Source organism: Anguilla anguilla, chromosome 14, assembly GCF_013347855.1.
Source record: "Anguilla anguilla isolate fAngAng1 chromosome 14, fAngAng1.pri, whole genome shotgun sequence".
In the NCBI taxonomy this organism is placed as follows: Eukaryota; Metazoa; Chordata; class Actinopteri; order Anguilliformes; family Anguillidae; genus Anguilla; species Anguilla anguilla.
Genome location: NC_049214.1, coordinates 27,651,233 through 27,665,452, shown reverse-complemented (window position 1 = coordinate 27,665,452; position 14,220 = coordinate 27,651,233). Strand labels below are relative to the sequence as shown.

Genomic DNA, 14,220 nt, shown 5'->3' with positions numbered 1-14,220 from the left:
ATGTGCTCTCCGAGTGTCTGCATGAGTAACAGTAACGAGGTGAATTTTGTGAACTTTAATATTTACCTGTACCATATCCAATGCAATGCAATATGCATTACTGACAATGCAATATTCAAGCAAAAATAAAACATTGAACTAAAAATTACCCTTATTGAACATTAATTAACCATGAATATAAAGCCATCTTGAAATCTGCCTGGGTGCTGTGGTTATGCTATGAATTTCTTTTGCCAGTTTTTGACACTGATTGAAAAGTGTTAAGACTTAACAAGCCACCCCTTTCTTCTGTTTTCATACAGTATGAAATACTCCTCTGTGTCCAAGACCATGATGATCCGGCCATCGATGTGTGTAAAAAACTGCTGGGCAAATATCCCAACGTTGATGCCAGATTATTTATAGGTAAGCCCTAACCAAGTGTTCTGGTAGTAAATGTGTGGGTTTCTGACATATTTAAGAGGAAGGAAGGAACCGCCAAATGCAAAATTACTGTTCACGTAATTTTTCCATGAAAACACCTCACTATTACAAATGTAATTTGAATGTCAGTCACAAACCCAGGTTTGACAAGTGCACATGTAGGCCTACATCACGTTTTAAACGTGTGGTATTAGCTATATTATGTGAGATGTCAAGCTGTGTATGCCTTTAGCTGAAGCGAATGTTTGAAACATAGACTGTATAAAAATAGGTTTAAAAGCAGAAATGACAGAAAGTCATCACGTGGGCTAAGAGGGCAGTTGGCATGCTTGTTTCTCTTATTATTCAACGCGGAAGGAAGTGTGACATTTGGGTTTGGTTTTTCTGTGACTTCAAGAAAAGCGCGCTGCAAAAATGTGTTAACGAAACATGGCGCATTTTTTCTATCTTCGGTTCATTTCTACCTCTAATTATCGTACAGGAGCGAGAAAGAGGAATAGCTATGTGAAAACGTAGCCGTCGAGTTTGTTTTTGTCGCGGTCGTACTACACCAATCGGCAGCCCCGCACGCTCGCTGTATGTGGTGTTTAGAGTTCACTCTTAATGACACTGTTTATGACACTGGCAGTCATATCCTGACACTCGTTGTGAGACAAAACGATTACCTGTGTGCACTGAAGCAGCTGCAGCCTAATCCCCAGGACGACGCACGCTTGCTCGCTCGCTCGTTTCTCCTCCGTGTCACGGGAGACCGCCGCGTCCCCCGGTCCCCGAAGTGGGGCTTCCCCCCCCCCCCCCCCCCCCCCCCCCCCCCCCCCGCAAGGTGACCCCAAGTGTATTTGAGCAGCGGCGCAGCTGCCGTGATGTAAAAGCCGCCGAGAGCTGCGGTTGATTCCGACACATTAGCGCCATCTGGAAATTCAATTCCGCGCTCTCCTGGGCGTCGTCATCCCCGCCGCTCTACCAGCTCGCGCTTCAATCTCCATCTGTTACCTAAATGCGCTTTTTGGTTGTGAATGCCGACTTGGTTAAGCTATCTGCAGCCATGAAAGTGCTAACCGTTTTTGTGCATTTTTCATGCAGGTTGTGCTTCGTATTTCTTTAAATCATTATTTCACTCCTGTTAATGTGGTGTAAATGAGGTCATCCATTCATCACCATTGGCGAGACCTGGGATTAGAATAATGATGCTTTAAGAACAAAGAGTGTGTATGGATTGGTTCCTTTTTCAGACCGCTAACGAAATGGACAGAACCATGACAGGGAAGAAAATTTACCGGCAGGCTGACAGGATGGATTATCGTATCCATTTCCACCTTGGCCTATCGGGGATTTTTAGACTGTTTATTACTCGCGATACATTTGGGTGAAGTAATGATGACTATCTATAGAAACGCGAAACGTTGAAGGGTTCGATCTGCTCAGAAACACTGTTGAACTACTGCATTTATATATTTAAATATTATTGATGTCTGCAGGGGAGCTATTGAAAAATCAATGTCCTCTGTTCAAGATGAATAATTAAGGCTGCCTTCCTCTTTAGAGCTGTTTTGTGTTGGTGGCTGTAGACGTGCTAGTCCTGTATAGTAATTCAAAAAAGACGAGTGTAGGTAAAAGCGGGTGCCTGGAGTCCTGGTCCCTTCTACGAGGGTCAGCGCCAAACATTGCTGCCTTGACTAAGCGTGTCCCTCCCTCCCTCTCTCTTTTCAGGGGGGAAGAAGGTGGGCATCAACCCGAAAATAAATAACCTCATGCCTGGATACGAGGTGGCAAAATATGACCTGGTGTGGATCTGCGACAGTGGGATAAGGGGTAAGCTTTTTCTCTCTCTCCCACGATTTCCACTCAGGTACTGAGTGCACTGGTTCAGGGATAAACTGGTAGAAACCTGGTCACTCAACGGTGAACAGCAGAATCAAGTCCTACACTCCTTTGAAAATGTCTTTAACGATGGACGATGTCTTTAACTAAAATGTCTTTAGTTCAGGCTTAATTTTGTCCTTTAGATGAGGAAATTCAGAATCCATTCTTATGAAATGAACACTGTCCCCCTCCCCCCCTTTACAGTAAAGCCAGACACGCTCACGGATATGGCCAATCAGATGACAGAGAAGGTGGGGCTGGTGCACGGTCTCCCGTACGTGGCGGACAGACAAGGCTTCGCTGCAACATTAGAGCAGGTGAGAGCAGAGAAACCTCACAGGCACTCACTGTGGGTGAAATCTCACAGGCGCTCACTGGGAGAAACCTCACAGGCGCTCGCTGTGGGAGAAACCTCACAGGCACTCACTGTGGGCGAAACCTCACAGGCACTCACTGTGGGCGAAATCTCACAGGCACTCACTGTGGGTGAAACCTCACAGGCACTCGCTGTGGGAGAAACCTCACAGGCACTCGCTGTGGGAGAAACCTCACAGGCACTCGCTGTGGGTGAAATCTCACAGGCGCTCGCTGTGGGAGAAACCTCACAGGCGCTCGCTTTGGGAAAAACCTCACAGGCGCTCGCTGTGGGAGAAACCTCACAGGCACTCACTGTGGGAGAAACCTCACAGGCGCTCACTGTGGGAGAAACCTCACAGGCGCTCGCTGTGGGAGAAACCTCACAGGCGCTCACAGTTTTTAAATGTAAAACTATGCGCTGCCCTGAAATTTAGTTTCTTCCAGAGAGCGGCTTTTGGGGAATGTCTAGTAAATGACTTCATTTACTGACTGAATATGAATGACTTCACATTTTCAAAATGTACTGTGTAATGTTTCCAGATTATTTATAGTTTTATTTGCTTATTTAAAGGACAGTAGATTGGGAGATTGCATTTATATTTTTATGACTTTATTCAAATGGGGAAACCAGAGAGGGTTACAGATAAAGATGGGATCACTTTAAAGAAAATTCCATAGCCAGGAATTGAGCCCCTGACAGCACGTGGAGTTCAGGGCGGGTCGGCTGCTTCACTTACTGCATCACACTGTCATGTGTCATTCCCCCCCCTCCCCCCCTTTGTTTTTATGAGACACTAGAAGGTTTTACCAGGACATTACACTACCTTTCTAATGTTGCATTCTACTTCTACTAGAACTTGTATGGTTGGGTATACCCTGCTAACACAAAACATTCTCACACTGTTGCTGCAATGTTGTGGCAATGCTATAACATTGACAAAACATTTCGGAAGCATTGAGAGAACGTTTCCAGATGCACTAGATGCTTAGCTGAAAGTCGTGTCTTCCTATCAACGAGGCTGAAAAATAGAAACACTTCAAAGGTGTCTGCCATTAAAATTGGATAATTAAATGAAATGCTCTACTAGAAGAACCAGATGGTTTTAAGAAACCCGCTAAGTTTTTGCCTGAATGCTTTTCGTTATCACAAGGGTAAACATAGTACAGGATTCTAAGTCACCTTTTCAAGCGGCAGTGGGGGGGATGATGGACGTCGGCTGTGTTGGTTGTGGAAACAAACCTATCTAGAGATAAAGAGCATGGTCATTTAAGAAGCTTTATCTTCATGCACAATGGCACTTTTCTGTGCGTCTGTCTCCCTTTCACCCCCTGTGGCTGAGATTGAGCAGGGGGTTGGGAGTTAGCGCTGGCTGGTGTGGGAAACGACTGCCAGATAGCTGACTACGGAACCACAGCGGTTTGCTAGCCACTTAGCTCAGTCTTGGCCCCCTGATACTGTCGTAGCTGTGACCGTTAGTCCCTAACTAGCTAGCTAGCTAACCCTGAATTGGGACTATAGAGCTGTGTGTAGTAGGTAACTACACACATCTAGAGGCACAATAGGATGTTTTTCGTGTGTTCTGCCATTTTATTATTATTTTTAAACTTTGTTTTGTGTGCTTACAAGCTTGGAGGAATGTTTCGGATCATATTTCAGAACTTGATTATTCTCTGTGCTCGGCAAATTGTTCTCATACCTTGTTTGCTATGTAATGGCAAAACATCCAGTAGGTCCGTAAGTTGGGAAACCATTTCCTTGTTTGCGATGGTCACAATATTGTTTTAGAAATTTAATGGGGCCTTTCATTGCTTAGGAGAGCCAGTGGGAGTACAGCCAGTTTTGCTGCCATTTCCTTCTTAATCTTGTGATCTTCCACTTCTTTCTGTGCTTCCTCATTTTTATTATTATTTTATGATAAATTACGTGTGTAACATAACGGGTTTGTTATGCTGCCTCTTGAGCAAGATCTCTCTTGGAAAAGAGATTTTAACCTCAAAGGGACATCAGAGGACTTAAGAATGAACTTAGGAACTAACTTAAAAAACATCTTGATCACCATTATTTTATATCTGCGTTCCCCCTGATCTGTGCATGTGGAATTCCATTATAAGTTTACTGGCTATGTAATGGTGTCTTCAAGCAATTTCGTTATGTATTTAGGTTTTGCATTGTGTTTTGCGTACCTGCGGTCATTTAAATGACTGTAATGAGGTTAGCTTTGTTGCTATTGTTAATATTACTATTGTTTCTATTTCTGGGTGTGTGGCACGACGTGCATGTGCCGCAGAGGGAACTCCCTGGATGATGGCTGTCACTAACGGCTGCTCCATTTTCGGCAGGTCTACTTCGGGACGTCCCACCCGCGCTCCTACATCTCGGCCAACGTGATGGGGATCAAGTGCGTGACGGGGATGTCGTGCCTGATGAGGAAGGACGTCCTGGACCAGGCGGGGGGGCTGATCGCCTTCGCGCAGTACATCGCCGAGGACTACTTCATGGCCAAGGCCATCGCCGACAGGTGGGTGGGGCCGACCGCGGAGCGCGGAACGTCGACGGCGGGTCCGCGTTTAACGTTTCGGTTGTACGTTTTTTTTTTTTTGCCACAGAAACGTGTGTTTTGGAGGTGGGCAGTGCTGGCTGCTGTGATTGCGTGCACAGTTCCCGGCAATGCGAGCTGTGTTTGGGAATAGGACGAGGAAGATGATGTCATATTTTAAAATCACATCCTCCTTTTGTGTAGACAGATGGACAGTTCTATTTACGTGTAGTATCTTTCTCTTGTATGGCTTGCTGCTTAACAGTTATCAGAGGAGACCCAGTGTCTCTTTCAGTTTGTTTCTAGGAGAACTGGCCCTTATTACCATTTTTACCATTACCAAGTTGTATTGAGGACGCAATTCCATGAGCATTCCGGGACACATCCAAAATAAGCCTGGAATTCCGTGCCGGTCAAGCCTATGATGCAAGCCTGGCATTAGAGGAATGCAGAAACTGAATACAAGGAAGGAAAAACATATTTTCCCTAAGTAGCACCAAGGAATGGTGTGGCTGCATTGCGCGTTGTGAGGTTACTGATGCGCTGTAATCATTTCGTTATTCTGAGGTCAGGCAAAAAGCAGGGCTTGCGCTTCCTGTGAGCAATCTGCAGTTGAAAGGATTTGTGAGAGCATATAGTTCTGAGCAGTGAAATTGGGTGAGAGATTTGTGTGTGTGTGTGTGTGTGTGTGTGTCTGTGTGTGTCTGTGTGTGTCTGTGTGTGTCTGTGTGTCTGTGTCTGTACGCACGCGCTTGTGTGTGTGTGTGTGTGTACGTGTGTCTGTGTGTCTGTCTGTGTCTGCGTATGACCTACTTATCCTTTTAGTTGACATTTCAGTATTTTCCGCGCATGTTCCATTAATTGGACTCTGTGGCATTTGCGGTCACCCTGCAGTTAGTGTCCATGCTGATGAACTCTGCACACCTGCTAAGTCATGGTACAAGCTTACACATACTCTTGCATCCTCCTTGGAACTGCTCCCAGCACTGCTGGAACGTGTGGTCTGTGACAGGCTAATGTTGTATTTAGCTGACGAGCTTGTTTTTAATTGTAGCTCGCTCAGTAAGAATCACGACAACACAATTGACTCGAATGACAAAATGTATGATTATTTTTAAGTCATTCAATAAAGGTTTTTGTTAAAAGGTCTTAATTAAGAGCAGTAATTTCAGTCACCCTGACAATCATAAATGTTTTCTTTCAGTTCATAAATTGAGATCTAGGAAGTATTGCTCTCTACTATGTTTCGAATGTAAAAGCGCCTGTGTCTTTTACCAAAATATTATTCACTACTGTATAGCGTTGGCTTTGTAGCCTTGCCTCGTTCCTTCAGTACTGTTCACATGCCTGTAGCTGGGCTTTCTGCAAAACTGTTAAACTGTGAAAATATTAAAAGATAATCTTTTAATAATCTGGTTAATTGTTTTTTTTCTCTGTGTGTGGGGAACGGTTTCGGGTCTTAATAGGATTGGGGAATGATGTGCTTCTCGCGCCTGTCTTGCAGGGGGTGGAAGTTCTCCATGGCGACGCAGGTAGCCATGCAGAACTCCGGCTCTTACTCGATCGCGCAGTTCCAGTCTCGCATGATCAGGTACAGCCGTCGTTCTCACGTCACCGCATGTCCCATGTTCCCCTTCAAACAGCTGTTCGACATCAACATGACCGTTCCCTAGACCGAAGGGAAGGCATTGAGTCCTGAGTATAACTGGCTGCCTGTCAGATCAGTGGATCTGATCCTTCGCTATCCTTAGCTACCTGCGGTGTGGTTTGATTGAAAACATCTTCAAATGGAAAAAGTGTTTTCCGACGAAGTGCAGGGGCCGAGGTTTGCACTGTAAACATTTGCGCCGTCCCGTCTGGCAGGTGGGCCAAGCTGAGGATCAACATGCTCCCGGCCACCGTCTGCGAGCCTATCTCTGAGTGCTTCGTGGCCAGCCTCATCATCGGCTGGGCGGCGCACCACGTGTTCCGCTGGGACATCATGGTCTTCTTCATGTGCCACTGCCTGGCCTGGTTCATCTCCGACTACATCCAGCTGCGAGGCATCCAGGTGAGGCGGAGCTAGCGCTGTTCGTTCGGCGGCGTCAGTGTTGCTCACTTTGAGCTTGCGGCACAATGTTTTTTTTTTTTCCCCTTGTAACCCTATGAAGAGTAGGTTTTTTGGAGTGTTTTTCAGTGTTCTAAGTCAGTGTTCTAGAACTCCATTGCTTTCAATTGCCAGTTGTGATTGTTACATCAGGATTAGAATGTTCAGTTGAGAATATTCTAATCGCATATGTGATCTTACACCTATAAGGGTCAATTGCCTAATATCTTTTTCTCTCTCTCGCTCTCTCCATCTTTCCCTCACCCCCCCCCCCCCCCCCCCTCCTCCTCAGGGAGGACCCCCGTCCTTCTCCAAGCTGGACTACGCTGTAGCCTGGTTCATCAGGGAGTCCATGACGATACAGATCTTCCTCTCTGCACTGTGGGACCCCACGATAAGCTGGAGGACAGGCCGCTACCGGTTGCGCTGTGGAGGTACAGCAGAGGAGATTCTGGAAGTATAACCCAAACAGGGCCCAGAGACTTTTTGGACGCTAGCGAAAAATGGGTAACAGAAGGCAATCTAAAATGCAGAGCGGGAAGAAAAAACAAAAACAAAATAGGACCGTTGTTTGGGACGAGGATTCAACTTTTGATAGTTCTTATGTGTTGAAAAAAAATATGAAACAAGTGTCGAGTATTTATATTGTACGTGCTCCTGGTTATTTTCCGTTTTTATTTGAAGGATGGGTGTCCTGCTCCAGAGAACAAGTGTGTGATGAAGGTAAGGAGAAAAAGAAAAAATGAGCAGGCAAATACTTAAAGTAAAGTGGGGGTTTAAACTAAGCTTATGATTCAGAAGGGCGTTGTTACAGGAGCAAGAGCAAATAGTATAAATTCTAACACTGTGGGCCTTTTATTTCAATTTTTTTTTTTTTTTTGTAAATCATGGTGACACATTCCATTGAGTGGTTAAGAACAACATTGTATTTATCGTAGTCTGGCGAATATTGCCAGTCGAATACCATTTACAATAATTTGTTGTGGAAATGTGACAACCTCTCAGTTCAGCTGATAAATTATCAGTAAACGATGTTTAACATTCAACATTTACCGGTGAACGAAATTACCGGTAAATGTAGCGCTTTTTGCAGCTGGTGGACTATTTCTGCCTTTGTTCTGTGCAGTTTGCGTCCACTTAGTGCAGTGTTGCCATGTTTGTCGTGCGAAAGGCTACTGAAAGCTTAAACTAAACTGATCCACTCAGGACCGCTTTGCGTTAACTCGTCAAATATTTAGAGCAATATCTTCATTGTAAGCGGAGGTAACAATTCTTATTGCCCTCTTTCGGGGGTTTAGAGCTGTCTTCGAGATCGGTAGTGTTTTCGCCTATCTCGAGACCATGTTGACTGGAACATCCGCTCGAAACCCTGCACTGGCTAGCCCGTGCCCGTTTAGCCGGCTGGGAAACACGGGGCTTCGATTTGATTCCAGGAGAGGACGCGAGGCGTTGTTTTTTCAGTTTTCGGACTTTTGAAATACCACAATACATTTCCTGCTCAAGTTCTTTGGAAGTACTTAAAACGTCTGTACTAGTGCATATCTGTAGCTCTAGTTACGTAGCTGTCTTAGGAATCAAATATAGGAAAGGAAGGAGCTTGTGTACGTTACAGGTCTGTAGTTGCGTTAGCCCATAGCCTTTCTAGTCGATTCGCAGTTTTTACAGTTCTCATCGTTTTGTCAGGAATTCACGTGGGCATTTGTTATTGTGCATAAATATTGCTCTGTTCCATGAAGTGCAGTCAGTATTTTCGTAAAACAAATTGTAAGGTGGCAGGAATATTCATTCATTTTCACTAGGATGCGGAAGTCCAGACAGTCCTTGTGTTTCAAACTTGCGTCCCATTTCATCACACTTTGTTAAGTAGGCAGTTTGCCTATGCAAATACGGATTTGTTAATTATGTATACTATATAATGACTATGCAAGTACATATTGTTGTAAGACATGCATTTGCATAAAGGGTTAGTTTGTTTTGAGGTTAGGCTTGGGTAACATGAATTGCTGGTGGGGATGTGGTAATTGTTAAGGCGAATTGCTTGCTTAACAAAAAGTATTCATTTTACTTCTTCAAAAAATTCTCTTGAAACACTTGCAGTGTTTTGAATGCAGTCCAACATATGCCAAATGACTGGTGCAGATAATTCCATAATTTCACAATATTGGTCACTGAACAGCAGAGAAGGTGCATTTCAAACCGTGGAGCGTTCAGAGACATTATAAAGTTTGCACTTCCTGACAAGCCTGAGAGAGTCGCTTGTAACCTGAAGACCGTCAAATATTGATATGATATTTACGCAGCAGAGATGAAAAACATGTTTCCGTTGGGTAACATGAATAGGCTGTTAAGGTGACTCATGCCATACCAGTCAGAAGTACCTATTGTTGATGCTTTCAATACCGACCTTAGAATCTCTACTCAGGATGTCTCCCCTCTGACTTCAGTCTCTCTCTCAACATGGGGTTCACCACGGCACCGTGTCTAATCGACCGACACTGCAGGTCTCCCTGACGGAATTTTCTCTCAAAAACAGAATTCTTTGGCAGAAACCATTACTGTAAGCAGCACCCCAGAATGCGACAGGCTGTTGCAGTGAACACACAGTGTGTGTACACAGTGCTTATTTATAGCTGGGAGACCAATGCTGCGGGTATACAAACCTGCATTATAAACACTTAGCTTTGAGAGCAAATTCCGTTTCCAACCCATTCTGTTTGTTCACCTCTGAACAGAATGTTGGAAAATGTGTGCCAGACTTGTGTGTGGACGAGATATTAGAGACTAAATGCACCTGTAAGGCTAAAAATGCTGTATACAATAGCTAGAGCATCAACAGAGGTATTTGAGTGGGAGGAATGCTTGTCGGCAATGGTTAGCCTGTCTGCGTTTGCGTAGTCATTCTGGGTAAAAATTTTACATTCCTGAAAGGTGCACATTGGTTTATTCTGCTGTTTTATATAGGAATTGCTTGAAAGCCCATATCAAAATTACATATTTATTATTGGCAACATGCTATGTCATAACTTTTGCAAATATAAGAACAATAAAAAAATTGTTCATATCAGTAATCACAAAGGCTACTGTATTTTAGAGTGTGTGATATGGTAATGTCACCTAAGGATTGGACTATGTAGCAAAGCTGATACAAAATTATGCTAGCTATTCATTAATTAACTTCTCCCTTCACAAGACCTGGCTAGCAGCCATATTTTGACTGGTTTTTACTAGTAACTCCATTCCCACCCTTAGATTTCTGCAGGTTAGACTTGTAATTATTTTTTCATTATCTGGTGCTTTAAATGATAGATTTTGTTCCTTGTATCGTCTCTTACTGATGTATTTGTTATATAGCCCATCTCATTACACTGTACAACACATGATCTGTGAACAAATATAGTAGTATACTCACTATAAATATGGTAGCACTACAAATGTAGTTGCCACGCCTAAAACTTAGTTTTTTGTTTTTTTTTGAGAGAGAGTGTTTTGTTGAATCTAACATATTTTCTCATACGTGTCTGCAGTAAGTAGACCAGTTTGAAATGGTCTTCAAACATATTCGTCTTTGTTGAAATTGGACCGAATTGACATAATGGGTGGTCGCAATGAAATTGACTGTTTTTCAGCCTTGTGTAACGTTATTATTGAAACCTACTGATCTGTGTTTAGTTTGGCCATTCTTTTTTTTTCAAAGCATTGTTGTGTCAAATAGGTGATAAGTCGGGCATCTGTCACATTGCATATTCTCACAATGCTCTAACTCAAAGTGCATTATTTGAACAAATACTGTCCTTTGTGATCAATATTAGCTATGATTTATGATAAATGGAAAAATGCATTTCTAAGGTATTTCCAATATTAACAGAAATTTCTAGCCCTATATAAATGTGGAATTTTGCTTGACTTTAGGTCTCTGTCTGTGAACAGTCTTCAGAATATCTAAAGGCTTTTCTTCTCTTTTTTGATTGGACTGAGTATGAAGGTATTGATATGGGGGGTTATTTAAACTGCAATAAAAATACAGGTATGTCTTGGTGTGTAACAAAAGAGGATACATATTTATACATATTTATTATATGCCATAAGCTATTGCATATAATAATACTTAGAAATATATCTTGAGTGAGATATATCAAAGAAAGACCATTTCAGTGCATAATTTCACCTTTCAAAGAAATTTTCTTACCAAATGTGTAGTTCAGTAATAATTGAAATGAATGTAATGTTGCATGTAAATAAGTAAATAGTGAGTGTTTAATTTGATTTGCCGTAAAACAGTACAATGCCATAGTAGATGCTATTGTAGCGCAGAGTTGGGAAGGGTTGGGTGAGGTGGGAATTTTCGGCAGCTTGATAAGCTGCTTTGTTGACTATCAAACCAAGTCTGCTGGGTTTTTTTTGCCTTCTTTTGTGAATTGTCCTCTTACTAAATGGCATTTTTTTATCCACCTCGTTGACGGAATGTCTACACTGCACTGTATCTTGTTTAGACTCCTCCCCTTTTCTTTTTATGTATTTGTACAAAGGTGTGCGCGCGTGTGTGCGTGTGTGTATGTGTGTGTGTGTGTGTGTGTGCACACTCTACTGATGGCCTTTTTATAACTGAAAATCAAAAGGATTGTATTCTTGTGATGTAAAGTGGGGAACTGGACTGTTTTTTTGTTGTTGTTTTTATGTTTAAATTTAGCTTTATGTGCAAGTGGTAACTGATGGATGTGAATAGGCTATGTGGAGTAACAGAGACTGGGAGCCTTCACAAAACTGGAAAATTATGCCCTTGCATTGCTAAACCTGCTTAGCCTTGTGCCAAGGGCTTTGCGATTCCACTCGTCAGCCAAACAGAGAGCGGCAGTGAGGAACTCAAGGGCGGCTTTGTCCGTTTGCCTGTGGCAGCGTCTGCTCCGAGTGCCGCTTGTGTTGCCGTGACTGTGGCTTTGTGAAGCGCGAGCATCCTCTTGTACAGAGCATATGTTTTCTCCTCGCGATTCATTCCAGATCCTTCCCCGGCGTAACTGGTATGAATATCCGCCGAGTGGCGTGCCAGCGGTCTCTTAGCAGGGAACGAGAGCCTGTTCGCGCGGATGCCAAAAAAACGATGGAGCCACGCACGATGCGCGCTTCAGTCTGAAAGCGCTCTATTTTGGGCGACGTGTGCGCCAGAGCTGGCCGTTACGCCGGATGAGAGAACCGCGACATTTGTGCACTGCGTCACACTTGAGCCCTTTGTTTTCCACGCTTTCGATTGCTCGCTGCTGATGAATTGCTGAATTGCTTTGTAACCATGGCAACGTTGTTCGGTTCTGCAGTTGGAGTTGCGCGCACCTGGGACCCCGCAGCTGGTTGTGATTGGTTCATATTCCTGGTCCCCGTAATTTTCTTGCTGATGAGAAGCCTTCAGCCGTGCACGGCCACAGATGTGAGTTTGATGAGTTTCATTTAGGTTTACAAGGGAAAAATCATGCAATCTGTCATAGTAATCTACATGCAAATATAAAAGCGAAAGTAATCTTTACAGATGCATCCTGAAATAATTAATGTTAAACATTCAAATAAATTAAGTAAGATTTCCCCTTACTGTGGTAGGTGCAATGCTGTTTTAAATTTTCAGATGCAATTTCTTCAAGAATTCAAGAGGTAATAAATGGAAGATTGAGTAATCCGGGAATAATTTGTATCACCAGGGAGCAGCTTTATTTCAGACAAAAACTCGGACATAGTGTCCTTAGCCTTGCTGTGTCAGACAGTGATGAACACCGAGTAGGCAGCAATGACGTACATGCGCTGCTGGGGGATTACCAAGCCTGTATTTATTTATTTAAAAAAAAAAAGATGAAACAACAGCCAGAAAACAATGTGCTGTTACCAGGCTAGAATCATCGTATTCCTTGCGTAGAGTATAATTTGACAGGGTAAATACGTTGACTGCAGGTAGTAGCGGGTCTTTTCATATGCTCGACCCAAACTCGGCCGTGCACAAACACCTAGCGCTGAATTAGAGCCACCTCACCGCACCGCGGCACCTCTTATTTTGGGTGAATGTTCTGACGAGCGTTTGCGGTTGCTGCTTTGCTAGCCTGTTCTGCTGTGGAACGGCGTTGCTGTTGCAGCTGCCTTTGTACAGGATTCTGGGTAATTTGGGCAGCAATGTGTACACTACAAAGGCTCCAGTCTCAGTAGATGTATATATAAATTAAAAAAACAGTCTGGTTGTGATCCACTACGGATATTTTGTATGTAGTCTGTTCAGATAACTTGTATTGTTGGAAGATTTTTTTTAAAGTGTACAGTATATTTATGAAGTTTGGTTGATACCATTTCAAGCACTGCTTTGAAGCCTAATTTATTCTTGAGCTGGACATATTTTTTCTTGATTTTTATTTTTTATGTTTTGTCTCTAGTTGACTTGCAGTGTAAAAAAAAAAGGCTGGACAAACTTCTGTTTTCATTTTTTTATTTCCATTTTGTAGATATGAATTGTTAACTGTTCTGTATTGTTCCAAGAAGCTGAATGTGTAATCCACAGCTGGAAACTGTGAAAAGATTAAAGCTTTATGAAAACCACCTGCATATCTTGCATGGCTTCTTTACATTCATTTTGCTTGTCAGCTTGAGTTTTCCCACCTCTTCCCTGCATTATCACTCACGAGGAGCTACACAATGTCATCGCCTTTGAGTGTATTTTTAGAAAACCGGTCGAGCCACAGCTGTCATTGTCAACCTCAATCCCGTATTTTGGACCAAACCGACTTACTTTGGAGAGCTGTGCTTAACAATGTGCATACGTAACCTCATTAGTATTCATACTTTGAAATATATGCCTGTAAGCTCAAAGGAATTTTTGTTAACCGTGCTAGTGTTAATATGACTAATCACTGTCCCATATCCATGCAAGGATCACAGCAGATTCCCAGCAGCTGAAGTGTATGCACATCACTGGTACTCGCTCGCTAGCTA

At 43.1% G+C, this 14,220-nt stretch overlaps 1 protein-coding gene across 1 annotated transcript in view; it reads left to right on the top strand.

The window, feature by feature from the left end:
* ugcg (UDP-glucose ceramide glucosyltransferase) overlaps positions 1-13,827 on the top strand; it is a 37,667-nt gene extending 23,840 nt beyond the window's left edge. Inside the window, exons 3-9 of the mRNA XM_035390804.1 lie at positions 303-405; positions 2,134-2,235; positions 2,491-2,603; positions 4,984-5,162; positions 6,685-6,771; positions 7,044-7,230; positions 7,559-13,827. Coding sequence (XP_035246695.1) covers positions 303-405; positions 2,134-2,235; positions 2,491-2,603; positions 4,984-5,162; positions 6,685-6,771; positions 7,044-7,230; positions 7,559-7,729 — 942 coding nt within the window. The 3' untranslated portion in view covers positions 7,730-13,827. The remainder of the gene's footprint in view (positions 1-302; positions 406-2,133; positions 2,236-2,490; positions 2,604-4,983; positions 5,163-6,684; positions 6,772-7,043; positions 7,231-7,558) is intronic.
* Positions 13,828-14,220: the final 393 nt, after the last annotated feature.